At 49.2% G+C, this 19,469-nt stretch overlaps 1 protein-coding gene across 1 annotated transcript; it reads left to right on the top strand.

Annotated features, from left to right (window-relative positions):
* The first annotated feature begins 6,210 nt into the window (after positions 1 to 6,210).
* On the top strand, positions 6,211 to 11,027 carry NPAS4 (neuronal PAS domain protein 4). Its single transcript, XM_037840843.1, has 8 exons — positions 6,211 to 6,385; positions 7,108 to 7,259; positions 7,418 to 7,520; positions 7,623 to 7,890; positions 8,075 to 8,184; positions 8,530 to 8,665; positions 8,787 to 10,222; positions 10,928 to 11,027. Exons 1-8 carry the CDS (start codon positions 6,211 to 6,213, stop codon positions 10,954 to 10,956), a joined length of 2,409 nt encoding a protein of 802 aa, XP_037696771.1. The 3' UTR covers positions 10,957 to 11,027.
* The last annotated feature ends 8,442 nt before the right edge of the window (positions 11,028 to 19,469 follow it).

Raw genomic sequence — 19,469 nt, 5'->3', positions numbered from 1 at the left:
TGAGAAGACATTTACATGTTTTCAAACCCATCAATTCAAAATAACAGTCTAGTAAAAAATGAAAACAAGAAGTCAGGAGACCTGGATTCTAACCCCAACTCTACCTTGTTCTAGCTGTTTGATCCTGAGCAAGCTACTCAACCTCTCTGAGAAGGTGTATAGAGATTCTTCCCCTGGGTTAAATTGGAGGCTCCAATTTTCCCTCATTTTCCTCCCACCAGGAAATTTTTGTCTTCCTGACAATTCCTTAATAATCAACCATGGGACACCTCCTCTTCCCAAAATGCAGTCCTGAGGATTGGGGTTGGGGTGGAGATGCGGTGGGGTACCCTGCCTCCTCATTGCCAATTTCAACTCATGTTGCCATGGCAACAGGATGTGGAGCTTCTCTGCAGCATGGGAGGCTACATCCACACAGCTATAAAGTGGTCTAGAAGATAGCAAGGAGGCTGGTCCTTAGAGCTTCTCAATTTCTCCTTCTTTGAGGTGCATTCCATGGAACTTGGAAGAGTTAAAGGAAGACAGCGTGACAGCTTGGTCCTCCCTGGGCTCAGCGAGCCTCTGGATGAGAAAGAGAGAGGCAAGTAGAGATATTGATAGCATAAACTCATCCTCTGATCTAAAGATTAGCTAACTTTTTCTGTGAAGGGTTAGTTGGCAAGTATTTTAGTCTTTGTGGGTCATATGATCCCTGTTGTAACTACTCAACTCTACACTGTAGCGTGAAAGCAGTCGTAGACAATACATAAATGAATGGACATGGTTGTGTTCCAATAAAACTTTATTTGTAAAAACAGATGGTGGGTCAGATTTGGCACAAAGACAATAGTTTTCAGATCCTTGCTCTACCTCCACAGTGCAAGAGAACAAGTCTGAGCTGCGAGACAGGAGCCAGGCTTGAAGTCCGGCATTGCCACTGACTTGTTGTGTGAGTTTGAGAAAGTTATTGGCCACCTCTGAGCCTCAGTTTCACCATCTATCAAAGGGGCCTAATATTATCAGCCAGATTTTCCATGAGAACATGTCTAACAGGTCACAGCAAATCCAACAGTTTTTCGTCCCTCTGCTCCATCACTTTGAACACTTGCTAAAAGTGCATTGCTAGAAGTAGCAGCCTATCAGACTTTGCTGTCTCTCTCCAGAGTAAGATTCTTGGTCTGGCTTTCCAACCTCCAGCCCCAAGTGACCCCATTTTTGTAGCAAGCCAAGCACAGGAGGAAACTAGGAATTCTCTCCTTTCTATCATCCAGTCATTTGGCAGGAGGCTGCGGTTCACTCCAGAAAATGATGTGGCTGCAGTGGCTGGTGGCCAGGCTTTGGAAGAGGTCTTTGAGACTCAGGCTGGAACTAGAATTAGGGAAGGTGAGCTTCAATGCTTTCCTAGAACATTCATCCATGGCCCCAGCCTTCCCAGGGTCCAAGCCAAATAGCCACAGCTGCAGCCTAGTGTTGACTTGTGCCACCACCAGTTGCATCAATGGCTCTTTCTTGAGCTGACTTGACCACCTATCTGGTCTGATCACCTTGAGAGCTTGGATCCTTTGGCATCTTGGCATCTTCTCTGAAGACCCATCAAGTGCTTCTCTCTCCCTCCCTCCTTCCTTCCCTCCCTCCCTCTTGCTTCATTTTCTCATGGAGATATTTGTCCAGAGCAAGACAAGATACACTTTGACAGTCCTCTGACAAGGTCTTTGCCTCAAGTCTCCAGAAAAGCAGCCCTAACCAGTGGTCCCCATGTTATTCTAGAGAACCAGACTTCCCACCCACTTTCCAATCCTCTCCCAGGAGATTATGCTCTCCCCAAATTCTGGAAAAGATTCACCTCTTCTTTGATGGAGGTCGAAAGGTGGTGTCTCTCCAGGTTCCCAATAAAGCTATGCAAGAGATAGTAAGGGATCTCACAGCCTGTTCTTGCTATAAAAAGCCCTTTTTCGGAAAAATAATAAAGAAAGAAATCAGCCAATCCCTTCTCGATGCCATCACCTCTTCTTGGTGATTTTTCGGGGAAGGAGTGGGCGGGTTGCCATGGCAACAGATGCGAGCTCAACTCCGTAAAGAAGGGACCTTGATATTTTTTCTCTCTTTCTCTCTTTCAGTTGTGTATGTGTGTATGTGTGTGTGTGTGCTGTGCACACCCGTGCCCACATGAGGAATTTTTTTTTTTAGAACCAAAGAAGGCCCTTCTCTTCTCTCAGCTTCCCAAATATGGAGCGATGGAAAACCAATTATTCTGGCAGACCAGGGAGGATTCAGGATGGCCCAAGGGAGGGGGGAGAAGTTAGATGGGCTTCTTCCTCCATCTTTCTACCTAGAGATTGCATGCAACAGGTAGACCTTCCCAATGGCTGAGGACCATGGCTGGGAAGAGGGGAAGATCCTGGGTGGAGAGAGGTAACCAAGGGACAGAGGGTGCAAGAGCCCTACAGGCAACATCAGGGAGGGCAACAGAAGGTGCATAGAAGCTGGGGATGCACATAAAGCCACACACATGGTCAGATGCTGACAAACAAAGACAAAGAGAGACTCAGATATGGACACACACACAGAAAGACACGCAGTTGCAACTATGTAAATACATAAAGGCATAGACACACAACACAGGGAGTTTTAGGCTTTAAAAAGACAGGAATAGATGTGGGCAAAGGCAAATCAATAGACATACAGGGATACAGACACACAGCAAGACACATACAGATAGATACACAGCTACAGACATGTAAGCATACACAAATGACACATGTTCAGATGGACACTCGCTCAGATGCAGACACACCAAGACTTACAAAAACAGTCACAGTCAAATGGACAGATAGACACAAACCCTCACAGTCTGGCTACCTCCCTACAATTGCTCAAGCATCCCTGCACAGGAGCGAGTAGCAGAGAATGCTACAGGCTCACCCAGTGGGTTTGGCTGGGTAACTTCTGCTCCCCTCCCCATTCCCTCTATATACTCACCCCAAAGCCCCTCTCCCAATCCACCCCCTTGCCCACTTTCCCATAACCAACAGGCTCTGATGCCTCCCCCACTTCAGGCTTCCAATTCTTTAGCCTGTTCTGCTGCTGCCTCCTGCTGCTGGGAAGGGGGGGGGAATGGGGTGACTCAGCCAGGCCTGGATGACTCACACTGCCAGTATTTTTAGTAGCAGCCAGGAGCTCTCTAGCGTGCCAGGCGCCCCCCTCCTCCTGCTTGCTATTTTGGAACCATCACTGGTGATATAAATAGCTCCTCTCCCACGGCCTGAAGCTGCTGCCAAGCTATTTTTGGTTCTGTGCAGTTAAAAATAGCTTCACAGAGGTGGGAGGCTAGGAAGGTGGGAGTTGGCCTGGGGAGAGGAGACTCTGGGGCATACAGATTTTCTCAACTTGAGTAAGAGTGGGCGATCTAGAATGAGCCCTTCTCTACACCTTTCCATCCCCTTCTAGACCCTTCTCTCCACCCAGAGTGGCTTCTCCCCACTTACAGTTTCCTGGAAAAATCCAAAGGCTCTTCCTCTCAGCCCAGTTCTCCCCCCATGTTTACTTCACTCTTACACCCCAGGAATCTTGTCTCCTTGCAAGACCCCTCCTCATATTCAGTCTCAGAGGAGAAGGGGATAGCCAAAGGCACCTCACCCTAAGGCTGTGTGGACTCAAGCTCTACTTTGATGTCCCAGGCAGACGTTGGCCAACCTGACTTCGCTGTTGAACATTTCAGTACCACGGACAGCAGCCAGAACCCTATTCTTTCCCTAAGGTCCTGCTCAGCTTGTTGGAGACCAGCTGGACAATAGACACATCTTTGTGTGATGAGGGATACTAAGAATGTCTCCTAGCCAGGACCTAAATCAGCAGAGGGTAAAGAAAACAGGAACACTGCTCTGGATTTTCATACGGGAACGGGGGTCCCAAGACCAAGGGCTTGTCCAAACAAAGATTTAGGGATGGTGGGTGGGTCCTTCAGGAAGTCAGATAGAGATTAAAGAGGCAACAGAGATGTCCTTCCTGAAGGAACTATCTCTCTGTGACCAGGATTGATAAGGTTGGGGACAGTGGCAGACAGACGGACAGACACACATTCACCATTCTCCCTGCCTCAATTGTGCCAGAGAGCCCAGGACAATAAATATGGATGGCCCCAACGTCAGCCCAAATGGCACAAGAGCCCTGGATAGGACCTCCTCAGCCACATACCCTTCTTCCCAGACACACTTCTCCTCAGTTGCATCTTTCTACTCTTCCTCTCTTGCTACCACCCTTTTCCATGAGGAGTGGGGAGTTATTTGATCCCACATTTTTCTTCTTGGTTTCAAAGTTCATGTCCACCCTTCCTATGTGACTTTCTACCATCAGTCCAATGGTCCTTCTTCAGTTTTAAAGTGGCCTCTCTTCAGCCCCTCAAATGATTTCATCCCCTCCCCCCCATCAAATGAGGTTTAGATAAAATGCTCCCCATCACACTGTCTTCTCCCTTTTTGGGATACTGGGGAAAGAAAGACATCCCCCAGCGCTGTAGAGAGCAATCATCTGTGGTGAAGAAAGAAAGAAGAAAGGTGGGGGTGGGGGGATAGGGCAATGGTGGCACAATGTGGAGACAAAACTGAAAAAAAAAAAAAAGAAAAGAAGGAAGGAAGAAAGAAGGAAGGAAGGAAAGAAAGAAAGAGGTAAGGGAGGAAGGACAGAAGGGGAAACTTTGAGGGGTAGGGGGCACACAAAAGTTGAGACAGACCACCAAGCAAGCAATGAGTTACAGAAACTGGGGGAAATGTAGAGGGTTGAGGACTGAGAGGAAGAGCGAGGAGGACCTCCCTAGCGCGAAGGTGGGGAGGAGGGATGTGTGAGGACGGTCTTTAGTAGGCTCAGGGGTCGCAAATTGTCCCCAGCACGGCCCCCTCGCTTCTCTGCTGCTTCCCCGTCCTCCCCGCCAGAGGCGTGTGTGTGTTTGTGTGTGTGTGTCGGGAGGGGTGGGGGTGAGGGGAGCCCTTCGGAGCGGTGCGGAGGCAGCCAGGCCCCGCCCGCCTCCCGCCGCCGCCGCGGCAGCCGCCGGAGGATTCCTGTCCTAATAAGGAGCTGGGATTCCCCGGGCCCCGCCCCCGCCCCCGGCCCGCGAGGCCAGGGAGACTTGCAAGCGGGTGGGGGATGGGGGTGGGGAACCGCTCGCTTTGGGGGCTGGCAAAGGGGGAAAGGGATGCCTCTGTGTAAACCCAGATCCTCACCGTGCCCTGAGGCCCTGCCTCAGTTTCCCCCGTCAGTGATTAAGGTTAATTTATTGACAGAGAAACGAAGAATCACTGCAGACTACACCGTGGGCTTTCTTATTCTTGGCTCCGGGAATATAGGGCTGAGGCCAAATTCAGTTAGTCCCTCTCCCTCAGTACCCTCTTTCCACACCATCCAAGGGGACCTCGGCCCCCGTTAACTCCTCCTGCTAAATCGCCGAGACCCGGGTATGGGAAAGGGGGAGGGGATGTGATCTTCGAAAGCAGCCGAGGGAATCCCAGACTGAGTAGTCCCCAGAGAGAAACCCCAGCTGTGACCTATCCCACAGAGGCCAAGGAAGACTCCTCCTCACCCTGTGTTAACCGGGGGTGTGTGTGGACCAGAGAACGAGGGGGGATGTGTGGACCACCTGCTCCCCTCCATTCCCTTATCTCTTCAGAAAAATGGATGTCGGAACCAGCCCCTCCCTGCTCTCTCCAGACTCTCCTGCCAGAGATTCAGACTGCCCCAGCCCTTGCCCTGTCGCTTTCCTAGGCCGAACACACTCGGACGCCTGGCTCCCTGTGCCCCACTTGCAGGCCTTCCTAATGCAGCGCCGGCCCCTCGGCTTAGCTCCCTCCAGGCGCAGCCCCCTCCGCGGCCTCCGTTCTCGCCCTCCCCTCGGCCTCCCTCCCGCTCTCGTTCTACGTCACGGGATGACGTCGGAAGCCGGGGAGGGAGGAGGAGCGCCCCCCCTTCCCAAGCCAGCAGCTCCCGCTGCAGCTCGTTTAGCCCAGCCTCCCTCTTTCCCGCCCCCCTCCCGTCTCTAAAGCGAGCCCCCCCACGCTCGGCAGGAGCTATATAAGGCGGAAGCAGGCAGGCTAGGAGGGCAGCGCAGCCGAGCAGAGCCCAGGAGAGGAGAGAGAGCGAGTCTGAGCAAGAGACGGGAAAGCAAGGAGGAAGCCACCGGCGCGTCGGAACAGGGACGCAGGTGTTCGGGGCACCCGAGCTGGAGCTCCGCAGCCTCCAGTCATGTACCGCTCCACTAAGGGCGCCTCCAAGGCGCGCCGCGATCAGATCAACGCTGAGATCCGGAACCTCAAGGAACTACTGCCGCTGGCCGAGGCGGACAAGGTCCGGCTGTCCTACCTGCACATTATGAGTCTTGCCTGCATCTACACTCGCAAGGGAGTCTTCTTCTCTGGAGGTGAGCAAGCTGGGGCCGCCGGAGACCCGAGCTGGCGGGCACCGGGGGCCGTAGATCCGAGGGAACCCGCTAGGACTATCGCATGTCTAGGGCAGCGTTTTGGGAAGCTGGGGCTAGAAGGGACTCGGGGACTCGGACTTCTTACTTTTCCTCTTGAGCTCTTTCCAGTGCTTACCTTAGTTCTGCATGAGGGTTAGGAAGCCGGGATGCTGTCCCTGGTGCCAGACTTCTGGGAGGCGAAGAGTCAGGACTGAATGGCCCCAGTCCCCAAGAGCGCAGAAGCGCTCTGGGAACCCGGGGAGGGAAGCCCGGGAAGTTGCAGGGGTGGAGCCGCCGAAGCCCGAGGAAGGACAGCGGCTGTTTGCGATACTGGAAGGGCTTTCCTAGCGCCGCTGAAGCGCTGTCCGCGGTGCCGAAATCGCGGCTTGTGCGGGGCGCTGTCCGCGGTGCCGACTGTTCGGGTGTGAGTTGGGCGCTGTCCTCGGTCCTGTAATCAGGGCTTCTGCGGCGCTGGCCGCAGTTTAGACTCCGAAGGGCGGGCTGGCAGGAGCGAGCTCGCAACAGGTTTCCCTGCCAAGAGCTGCGGGAAGCGGGCTCACCAGTGTGCGCAGAGGCAGGTCCAGGACAAATTCCTCCGTATTCTCCGAATCTCAGTCCGTGCCTTCCTCACCTCTGTTTTGCCTCCCAGTCTTACTCCCGTCTCTCCACTTCTTGTCCTGCAGGCTCTCCTCTGGCGGGCCCCACGGGGCTTCTCTCAGCTCAAGAGCTTGAAGACATCGTGGCAGCACTGCCTGGCTTTCTGCTTGTGTTCACTGCTGAAGGGAAGCTTCTGTATCTGTCCGAGAGCGTGAGCGAGCATCTGGGGCACTCCATGGTGAGCACTGCCTCCTCCCATCTCAGGCTGGGGCACAGATGGGGCACAAGGAAATTCCCATTCCACGAATCTGAGAATTACTGAGGGAGGGAAGGGAGGTCAAGGACTGGCTCTTGCTGCCCTCATTAATGGTCATCTCTTACCTTCCTGTCCCCCAGGTGGACCTGGTGGCCCAGGGTGACAGTATCTACGACATCATTGACCCAGCTGATCACCTCACTGTGCGCCAGCAACTCACCCTGCCCTCTGCCCTGGACACTGGTGAGGACTCCCTCCCTTCTCCACTCCAATCTCCCCCTGCTGCGGTGCTCCTCACCATCTGCCATCTTGCTCTCTTACCAATTTTTCTTTTCATCCACCTAGATCGCCTCTTCCGCTGTCGATTCAACACCTCGAAGTCCCTCAGGCGCCAGAGCACAGGCAACAAGCTGGTGCTTATTCGAGGCCGATTCCACCCTCATCCACCTGGGGCCTACTGGGCAGGAAACCCTGTGTTCACAGCTTTCTGTGCCCCGCTGGAGCCAAGACCCCGCCCTGGCCCCGGGCCTGGCCCTGGCCCTGCCTCACTCTTCCTGGCCATGTTCCAGAGCCATCATGCCAAGGACCTGGCCCTACTGGACATTTCTGAGAGGTAGGTCTTGAGTTCTCAGACGCCAGGAGGAAGGCATGCCAGAGAGGAGGGGACACCTAGATTCTGGAGAGTCAGGGGCAGGGAGAATGGGATCTAGAGGGAGAGAGGACCTGGGAGGGAGTGAGATGTCTGGGTATCAAGGAGAGAAAACAGAAAGTTGACCTCATCCTTTCCACTTTCCCAGTGTCCTAATCTACCTGGGCTTTGAGCGCAGTGAACTGCTTTGTAAATCATGGTATGGACTGCTGCATCCCGAGGACCTGGCCCACGCTTCTGCTCAACACTATCGCCTGTGTGAGTGTCCAGAGAGGCTGGGGGGCAAGACAGGGAACTGGGAAATGGCATGGGAGACCAGACCAGGAATGGGCTGGGGCCAAGACTGATTTTGAGGAGAGTCCAGAGGTCAGCAGTTTTGGATGCTTAGAGTGACCTTTAGGGTGAGGAGTAAAGGTGAGAATAGAATTGGAACTGGGGCACTCTGAGTGATGAGATAAAGGTGAGGAGTTAAATGGTGCAGGTTAGGGTAGTCAGAGAAGAGCATGTCATGTCTACCTCAATTCAGTGGAGAGGTGAGCAAGGGGGAAGTTTAGGTGGTGTTGCCTGATGTGCATCCTAACTGCATCTTTTCTTTCTCTCCAGTGGCTGACAGTGGAGATATTCAGGCAGAGATGGTAGTGAGACTGCAAGCCAAGCCTGGAGGCTGGGCATGGATTTACTGCCTTTTGTACTCAGAAGGTCTGGAGGGTCCTATTACTGCAAATAACTACCCAATCAGGTGAGCTGCAAGGCAGGGCCTGGGGTGGCAGCCAAAGTTGGCATGGAGGAGAAACAATGAAGGACAGAAGTCTGAGAATGGACACCAAGCCCTTACCAGCTGCCTTCTCTCTCCTCTCCAGTGACTCGGAAGCCTGGAGCCTCCGCCAGCAGCTGAATTCTGAAGACACCCAGGCAGCCTATGTCCTGGGTACCTCCACCATGCTTCCCTCATTCTCTGAGAATATCCTCTCCCAGGAGCAGTGCTCCAGCCCTAACCCACTCTTCACCCCAGCATTAGCAGCTGCCAGAAGCACCAATTTCCCCAGCGCTCCTGAACTTGGTATTGTCTCAGCATCAGAAGAGCTTCCCCGGCCCCCCAAAGAGCTGGACTTCAGTTACCTGACATTCCCTGCTGGGCCTGAGCCTTCTCTCCAAGCAGACATGAGCAAGGACCTTGTGTGCACCCCACCCTACACGCCCCACCGGCCGGGAGGCTGTGCCTTCCTCTTCAGTCTCCATGAGCCCTTCCAGACCCACCTGCCCACCCCATCCAGCTCTCTTCGAGAACAGCTGACTCTGAGCACTGCAACTTTCTCTGATCAGTTGACACCCAGCAGTGCAACCTTCCCAGATCCACTAACTAGCCCACTACAAGGCCAGTTGACTGAAGTCCCGGCCAGAAGCTATGAAGACCAGCTGGCTCCTTGCACCTCCACCTTCCCAGAACAGCTGCTGCCCAGCACTTCCACCTTCCCAGAGTCTCTGGGCAGCCCTTCCCATGAGCAGCTGACTCCTCCCAGCACAGCATTCCAAGCACATCTGAGCAGTCCCAGCCAAACTTTCCCAGAACAGCTGAGCCCCAACCCCACCAAGACTTACTTCGCCCAGGAGGGATGCAGTTTTCTCTATGAGAAGTTGCCCCCAAGTCCTAGCAGCCCTGGTAATGGGGACTGCACACTCCTGGCCCTGGCCCAACTCCGGGGCCCCCTCTCTGTGGATGTCCCTCTGGTGCCCGATGGCCTGCTCACACCAGAGGCCTCTCCAGTTAAGCAGAGTTTCTTCCACTACTCCGAGAAGGAGCAGAATGAGATAGACCGCCTCATTCAACAGATCAGCCAGTTAGCTCAGGGCATGGACAGGCCCTTCTCGGCTGAGGCTGCCACCGGTGGGCTGGAGCCACTGGGAGGGCTGGAGCCCCTGGACTCCAACCTGTCCCTGTCAGGGGCTGGCCCCCCTGTGCTCAGCCTGGACCTGAAACCCTGGAAATGCCAGGAGCTGGACTTCCTGGCTGACCCTGATAACATATTCCTGGAAGAGACGCCCGTGGAAGACATCTTCATGGATCTCTCCACCCCAGCCCCCAATGGGGAATGGGGTTCGGAGGATCCTGAGGCAGCGGGCCCAGGAGAGGCCCCATCGCCTTGCAACAACCTGTCCCCAGAAGACCACAGCTTCCTGGAGGACCTGGCCACATATGAAACCGCCTTTGAGACAGGTGTCTCAGCATTCCCCTATGATGGGTTCACTGATGAGTTGCATCAACTCCAGAGCCAAGTTCAAGACAGCTTCCATGAAGGTGAGTGTGGGCAAAATGTCCAAGACCTCAAGTCCCTGTCCTGCCAGTGAGATGCTATGTAACATTAGGCAAGTCAATTCCCTTCTTGGTACCTTGATTTTATGAATGGGATGACACCACATGCTGCCCAGGGCAGCGGTGATAATAAGAACAAATAAAAACCTTATATGAAAGTTCTGGACACATAGGCATGGAGGGCAGGGGCAGGAGAGGTGGGATAGAAGGCTAAAGAATCCTTAGGTAATGATTCATGCTTCTTAACCCTATGAAGGACCTAAATTAGTCATCATCAACCCATTTTACAGATGAAGACAATTAAGGTACTTGAGTTGAAGAAACTTGCCTAAGGTCACAGAGCAAATTGATGGAAGAGGGATTAGAGCTCTCCTCCAGTATTCTTGCTCCCTAAAGGAGATACAGAGCAAGAATTTATAGGGGTTGGGAAAGAGGGTGGGACTTAGCCCCTGGTCCCATCATAGGCTCCCTGCTTAGGGCCCAGGCCTTTCTAAAAGCACAGTCATAGTTTCATTTCCTCCATCCAAATTACCCCCTTAGCTGCTGAGCCTCCATGATCACTCAGTCATTGGGCCAAAATACTTGAGGCCCATTTCATGTGCCAACCCTGCACCCTATCCTCAGCCCATGGGACCTTCTTTCCTCACAGGCCCTACTGACCATCCTCTCTCTCTCTCTCTCTCTCTGCAGATGGAAGTGGAGGGGAACCAACGTTTTGAATAAGTCTGTGACTTAACGTCGTCAAGTATGGCATATTGTCATCAAGACGTGGAGCCGCTCTCCACCCCCCCTGAGACTGTTGGGGGGATTCTGGGGGCCGGAGGGGGATGTATCTGATTCCCCAGGCCCTGCAGGATTTGAGGGGGGGGGGTGGGAGGGCAAGGGAGGGAGATTTTTAAAATCAAGAGACTTCGAGCGATCCCAGTTTCCATTTCAATCTGTATTCACTCGTAGTGAGTTTCCTTGAATGGGATTTCCAGCGGAAAATGGGGGAGCCTCACTCCTCCAGCCCCGCGCGCTGCCCCATGGGCCTGGACCAGTTCTCCACTCCCAGGGGCCAAGCCACCCCTGGGCCTGGGTGGGGGAAAGGCAGGGCTTACCCGGGCCAGTCTGTGCCCCAAGGGGCTCTTGACACCCACGTAGAATTCTCTACACACCAGTAACGGGATTTCAATTCCGATGGATTCTGCCACCCTGGCAGCCCTTCCTGTGACTTTTGCGCCCCGCACCTGGGGTGAGGGGCGCGAAGAGACGCTACGTTCCTTTCCGATGGAGGAAGGCAGACCTGCCGTCACACGTGTGCTTGCCCGAGTGCGTGTACCTGGTGCGGGACTCACGGCCGCCAGACCGACCACCTGGGCCTGCCCAGACAGCCACCTCGTGGTGCTGCGGTGACTTTGTAGCCAACTTTATAATAAAGTCCAGTTTGCCTTTTTGGTACCCCTATGTGTCGTGCATTGCTGTGGGAAGGGAAGGGTGGGGGGCCTAAGAAGGTTGGGAGGCCCTGGTGGGAGCCTGGGATTCAGGAGGTAAAGGCTGGACCTGCTTACAGCCCTGATACTTCTTCATTCACTTCTTCAATCATTCATTCATTCACCCAACATCTGATTGTAGAGTGTGTGGCCCACCCTGTGCTCAAAGTGGAGAGTTTAGAGTTGAAACAGATGCTACATTTTGCCTTCAGGGTGCTCAGCAGCCAACACTGGAGGATGTTAGAAGCTTCTCCTGCCTGCTCTGGGCTTGCTGTGTTCACAGGGCACAAGGGCCTGGGGATGGATTGGACGATTCAGCTTGTCACTGGTCCTGGGGATGGGTTTAAAGCTTTTGACATGTTTCTTTCTTTGACCTGATCCTGCAGGGAAGCAATTTCTCTTTGGGACCCTGGATCCTTTCATTGGAAATTATAACCACCTTTGATATCCCACATGGGGCCTTCAGCTGGCAACCCCTCTGACATTCTTTATTCCCTGCAGTAAAGCCTATGGTGCAGGTGTTTTAGTCCCATCTAACTGATAAAGACACTGAGGATTACACGTAAAAGGTATTTTGCCTCCACAGCTGGTGAGAGACACAAGAGGGCACCACACCCACTTCATCTTCACCCAAGCCCTGGGCTGTCTCCTTTGCCCCAAAAGCCAGTGAACCAGACATCTCAAGTCATCCCAGCCCAGAGTACCCACCAAGGGTAGGCTTAGGCTGGGGCAGGGGGCTCTCCCCCAAGCATGGGTAGAGGAACTCTCCCCTTTTGGCCTCTCCAAGTCTGTGAGCTAGAGCAGATCCTAAACTTACGAGCAGAATATGAGTTAGTGGGTCAAGAGAAAAAGTTTCCAAGTTTGAGGGCCCAATAATCACAGGGTGGAGGGGGGGAAAAATTAGGAAAGAAAGACCTGGATTCAAATCTTGCCTCCACCAACGATTTGCTGAGTGTGACCTGAGCTTTGGTTTCTTCACAGTTGAAATGGGGCCAACAATGAAGGCACTTATCAGGATGTAATTAAGATCTGATAGGGTTTCTTTATGAGCTGAGAAGCACATAACAGACCTAAGTTTTTAATTGAATTAGAAAGCAATGGTGACCATGGAAGCTTAGAATAAATTTCCTTCCCAACCCCAGTCCCCAAACTTCCCCCAGTGAATAAGGGGCTGGGATTCTGGGAGCTGAGAGAACACTGAAAAATCCCCTAAGCCTCTCATTCCAAATCCTCCAGCTCTGGGACTGTGACTTTCAGAGAGCCCCACAGGAAGAAGATGTTTCCCAGGGGCCTGTTACCCCTTGTCCACCTTGGATGGGCCCTTGGGTGAAGCAGGAGGGGGAAGTCTTGCTCTTTGTCCTCCTTAGGCATGTTTTCCAACCTGGACAAAGAAAAAAAACAGGACAATAAGCCCCAAGAGAACCCTGGCTCAGCTCCGCTCCATACCTTGCTCTGCATGCAGGGCCTGGCATATGGTGGGCACTCCATCAATATTTGATTGAGAGGAACATCGGCGAGGATCAGCTCAAGGATTTGAGTAGAAAGCTACCAATTTCTACTGCAAAAATTAAAAAAAATTTTCCTAAGTTACCCAGAAGGCAAAGGGTTGCAAATTTTAACTTTGAATTTTAGACACACATTGGAGTCCCCTTTAACAGGAACTCTGGTGGTCATCAAAACCAAGGGAAGTCTAGAAACTGTCACAGCCAAGAGGAACTGAAGGAGACTTGATGACAAAATAGAATGTGGCCCCTTGCATGGGGTCCTGTAACTGGAAAAAGACATCAGGCAAAAACTAAGGAATTCTGAATAAGGAATGCACTTTAGTTAATAATAATGTATCAATATTGGCTCATTAATTGTGACAAATGTCCCATACCAATGTAAGATGTTAATAAAAAGGTGATACTAGTGTGGGGTATATGGAAACACTCTGTACTATTGTCACAATTTTTTCTGTAAATCTTAACCTATTTTGAAATGAAAAGTTTATTTTAAATAGTAAAATGTGTATGTGTGTGTGTGAAAAAGGAAACACCTCACTGGTGGTAGATGATGGTAGAGTCTAAGAAACTGTTTGTTTTCTGTTTCAGATTGCCATGACCTCTTTCCCCAAGGGCAGCCACAGCATAAACTTGCAAGACTACCACTCTGGATTTCAGTTGCCTCTTTGTTTTAGACCTGTAGGAATTTCCATTATTTTCTTTAGCAATTACCTATGCATTTACAAAAGTCTGTTTTTACGTGTTTTTTTTTAAATTTTTCTTTAAAGATTAAAAAACAATAAAATAAATGTGCAAAACATTCCCCCTTCCCTCTATTTTCCTCCTCCAGTATCCTCTAATCTACTTTACATCTCTGTGAATTTGTTCTTTCTAGTCATCTAGAAAGTATATAATTTTTTGTCCTATGTGCTTTGCTTATTTAACTGAGCATAATGTTTTCAAGGTTCTTCCATGTAACTGTGAGTGTGTTTTGGTGAGAAGACACTGACATTCAGAACCAGCTGTCTTGACCAGTGCAACGAAAAAAATTTAGTAATGCCAATGTCGCCACCTGCTGGACAGAGGAGTATCTGCTTCTTTTCCTCTCCCTGTGGCTCAGAGCATCATGGCTTAGAACAGATAGGTAAACTGAGGCCCAGAGAGAGGAAAAGATTTGCCCAATGGCACTCCTGGAATCAGTTGCAGAAGCTAGACCTCCTGACTCTCATCCAGTACCCTTTCCACCAACATCGGATTGCTCCCTGGGAGCAGGATGTAGGAGAAAGGGCTCAAGTTTTGGAGTCAGAAAGACTGGGCTCAAGTACTGTCTCTGCCACCTCATTTTTCAAGTGACAAATAGCCACAACACATGCATGCTGTGTGCCAAGAGCTATGCTGGGTACTGGGTTTGCAGTAACGAAAAAGACAGACAAGGTCCCTGGGCTCACAGAGCTTACTTTCTAGTTGTGGGGAGCCATAATAAAAAGGAAACAAGCAATGTAATTGGCGAGTTTGGTACCTGCAGTAAAGGAAAGAACTATGATGCCGCTGTGAAGACTAATTGGAGGGGGCTCTAACTTAGAGTGAGGTGCCAGAAAGCCCTTTCTAAGGTTTCATTGAGATAAGACCTGAAAGACAAGAAACAGGAAGAATATTCCAAGTTAAAGGAAGGCAAATGTAAAGGGATTAAAATGGGAAAGGATTTGACCTGCTCACAAGAGGGAGAGTGGTTGGAGAGGAAGAAGATTTCACAGGGACTTTGGACCTCAATAAGGAATTTACATTTTATTCCATGTGCAATGGGAATCCATTGAAGGGATTTAGTCAAGGGAATGCCATGATATGATTCACATTTTAAAACCATCCCTCTGACAGCTGGGTGGAGAATGGACTGGAGGAGGCAGGGGTGGAACCAGAGAGCAGCTAGGCTCCTGCAGTGAATCCAGGCAAGAAGGATGAATGTTTTCATCCTGGTGACAATGCAGGGAGGTGACTGGATTTGGTATACTTTGGAGATAGAAGTGACAAGATTTGCTGATGGATTTAATGTGGGAATGAGGAAAAGAGAAGAGTCTTGTGTCCTGATTTTAGTAATTGGAGGAAGAGCTTCTATTGATGTCAATGGGGAAGACAGAGACAAGAAGTCAATAGTGTCCCATGCTCTCCGGAAGGACTAATCCAAAGCCTCTCTGGAAGAGGACACATTCATCTTACTCTCAAGGAGCTTTCACAAATAATTTGTCAAAGGCACTGAGCAGTACACAAAGATAACCAGGCACACAAAGAAGTGAGACAACATGTGCGAGAACTAGCAACAACCGCCTTGCACTGATTTCATATATTGGAATGCCCAGTCACTGTCTTAGTTTCCCAGCTGCAAAAACAAATACTATGCAATGGATTGGCTTAATACCAGGAATTTATTGGCTCCTGGTTTTGAGGCGAGGAGAATTCCAAAACTGAGGTGTCAGCAAGGTGATGTTTCTTCCCCAAACACTGTGGCACTCTGGGCTGGCTGATGGTGATCCTTGGGTCCTTGGCTTTTCTGTCACATGACAATGTATGTGCTGATGTCTTCTTTTTTCTCTTCTGAACTATATCAACTTCTAGCTTCTTCCCATGACTTTCTATATATCTGAATTTCATTCTGCTTATAAAGGATTCCAGTAATACAGATTAATGCCCAACCTGACTCATTTAGACAGATAATAAAAGGACATATTTAAAGTTTTGAAAGAAAAAATTGCCAACCTAGAGTTCTATACCTGGTGAATATATTATTCAAAAGTGAAGGCTAAGATTTCCTCGCTACCCAGAGAGGGGTCCATAAGGCATTGTCCTGTGTTCCCGTTGTAACTTAAAGGGAAGCTTTCACAATGCCTGGAGCCCTTGATGTCCTGCAGATGAAGGAGGAGGATGTCCTTAAATTCCTTGCAGGAGAAACCAACCCACTTAGGTGACACCCACCCTGACTCTCAAAGGGAACATACATCTGCAAAGGGAAAACTGATGGCATCTATGTCATAATCTGAAGAGGACCTGGGAGAAGTTCTGCTGGTGGCTCGTGCCATTGTTACCATTGAAAACTAGGCTGATATCAGTGTCATATCCTCCAGGAACACCGTGGGCTGTGTGTTCTGCTGCCACTGGAACCACTCCTATTGCTGGATGTTTCACTCCCTGAAACTTCACTAGCCAGATCAAGGCAGCCTTCCGGGAGCTGTATCTTTTGATGGTGACAGATCCCAGAGCTGAGCACCAGCCTCTCACAGAGATGCTTTCTGTTAACCTGATGACAACTGCAGATTTTCCTCTGTGCTATGTGGTCATGTCATCCCATGCAAAAAAAGGAGCTTACGTAGACAGTCGGATCTGGATGCTGACCTGGGGAATTCTGCACAGGTGTGGCACCATCCCCCGTGAGCACCCACAGGGGATCATATCTGGTCTCCGCCTCTACAGAGCTCCTCAAGAGATCGAAAAGAGTAGGCTGCTGCCTAGCAGGCTCTGACCAAGGAGGAATTTCAGTTCCTGAATTTATGTCAGTTCCTGAATTGACTGCTATCCAACCCGTGGTCGCAGACTGGTCTGAAGGCATGTGGGTGCCCTCCATGCCCATTCAGCAGTTCTCGAGTGAAGAATGGAACATTCAATACAATAGAATATTGAGCAGCTGCAAGAAGGAATGAAACTGAGAGACATGCGACTAGGTGAATGGATCTGGTGGACAGCATTTTGAGTGAAATGTGCCAGAAACGAGAGGACAAGCATTATAATGCTTCACCAATATGGACTAACTATAATGTGTAAACTCAGAATTGAATCTTGGAGCACAGCTTACCAGGGGAACACTTACTGTAATGGTCCCTAGATTGTAAGCTCTTACAGCAGTCACATCTATTACCGAGTTTAATGGTTATCTCCAAATTCTGAGATGCTGAGCTCTTTGTGTATAACCTGGTTGGTCCCTGGAACTTTGGGTATCTGTGTGACACCTGAAACTCAGAGTTAGAGTTTGGCAGCTTTGAATGTCAGTATTACCTCATACAGCAACTGTTAAAAAGGCTGAAAAAGCATTCAGACTTCAATTTGAAATATGAATGAAGCTGATCTAGTTAGGTCTAAGGCAAATCAGACCAAAGGGTAAAGGACAATTTTGACTGTGTTTTAAAACCTCAGCTTCTGTGCAAGGCCAAGAGAAGAGATCTTTATTTGGTACAGGATCTATATTTTTTTGCAGGACACTAAATAATTTAAATTGTACAGTCAGTTTATTCAAACACCATAATTACAAGGAACTTTGAATAGGAAGTGAGATCTGGTAGGTTTGTACAGGTTAATGTAAAATCTCGAAACATCCCAAAGTAATTTGGCAAAGAATAAAAATATATTTGCAGAGCCCCCCTGAGGAACTGGGGGAAAATGTGCAAATGTTTGACTACCCCACTGGGTTTATTTTCACAAACACTGAGGACTAACAATTTAGTAGTAAGAGATGGAGACCAGATTGGTGGTTGCTACGGCTAAGGGATGACTGGAATGAAGGTGGGTATGACGGTAAAGGGGAGAGAGCAACCAAGATGGAAGCCACAGTGTCTTTTACAGCCTAATCTCAGAAGGCATGTATCATCACTTCTGCCATATTCTGTTGGTGACATTGACCAACGCTGCTACAAGATGGGATGGTATTCATTACCAGGAGGCAGGGATCTTTGGGGACCATTTTAGAGGGTCCAAGTATTGCTATTTGAAAAATATCCAAAACATAAGGATAGAAAAGTTTGAAAAGATATTTAAAAAAAAAGGAGTACCATTCCAGTTCTAACCAAAAGATAGTTTGTGTGTGTTAAATAAAAGACAAAATAGACTTTAAGACAAAAACTATTACTGACAAAGTGAAAGGGAGATAAAGAAGTGTATACATCATGTATGGATAACGCTTTTAGGTTTTACAATGAAAGAAAACAGAAATGGGACAGTGGCTAACAGGAGATGTGAAGCTAAGGAATGTGCATGTTTTGAATGGGAAATGTGATGGTTAGGTTCATGTGTCAACTTGGCCAGGTGACAGTACCCAGCTGTCTGATCAAGCAAACACTGGCCTAACAATTTCTGTGAGGACGTTTGAGGCTGGTTGATAAATCAACAGGCTGGTTTATTAAATCATCAGTCAACTGACTGCAGCTGTGACTGATGACTCACCAAAGGGCATGCCTTCCACAATGAGAGAATGCAATTGGCTGGATTTAATCCAATTAAGCAGTTGAAGACTTATAAATGAGACAGATAGAGGACCTTCACTTCTTCTCCGGCTGCCCAGTGAAGAATTTCCTGAGGAGTTCGTCAAAGTTGCTGGTTCATTTCCTGAGGAGTTCATCAGACATCTTCCTTGGAGTTGACAGTTTGCTGACTGCTCTACAGAATTTGGACTGTGCAGACTCACAGTTGCGTGAGACACTTTTACAATTTGATAGAAACACCTCTCATTGATTCTGTTTCCCTAGAGAACCCTAACTAATACAGGAAATAATGAAGTAGGCATGTAGGCTCAAGGGGATGATTCAAGAATAATAATCGTTGCCATTTATTGAGGACTTGCAAGGTACCAGTCATTTTACTAAACACTGCATATGCACTAATTCATTTAATCTTTGTTTCCCTTTTTGTATTTTTAAAAATTTTATTTTTAGAGTAGGTTTACAGAAAAATCATCCAGAAAGTACAGACTTTCCATATAACACCCCCCAGTTTTCCCTATTATTAACATTTTGCATTAATGTGGCACATTTGTTATAAATGATGAACAGATATTATTATAATTATATTATTAACTAAAGTCTATAGTTCACTATAGGGTTCACACTTTGTGTTGTACAGTTCTATGTTTTTTTTTTATTGTGGTAACATATATACAATATAAAATTTCCCACTTTAACCACTTTCAAGTATACAATTCAGTAAACTGAATGCATTTATTCCATTTAATGTTGTGCTACCGTCACCATCATCCATCCATTCATCACCCCAAGCAGAAACTTTGTACCCCTTAAGCATGAACTCTCCATTTTCTACCTCCACCCCTGCCATGAACTTTCATATTCTAATTATTTCATATCAGTGAGCTCATACAATAATCTGTCCTTTTGTGTCTAGCTTATTTCACTCTATGTGATGCCTTCAAGGTTCATCAGTTTTTGAAGCATGTATCAGAATTTCATTCCTTTCTACAGCTGAATAATATATTGCTGTATGGATATACAGCATATTGTTTCTTCA

Source organism: Choloepus didactylus, chromosome 6 (genome assembly GCF_015220235.1).
Source record: "Choloepus didactylus isolate mChoDid1 chromosome 6, mChoDid1.pri, whole genome shotgun sequence".
Taxonomy (NCBI): domain Eukaryota; kingdom Metazoa; phylum Chordata; class Mammalia; order Pilosa; family Megalonychidae; genus Choloepus; species Choloepus didactylus.
Note: the sequence above shows the minus strand (reverse complement) of the source record. Positions and strands in the feature narration are given on the sequence as shown.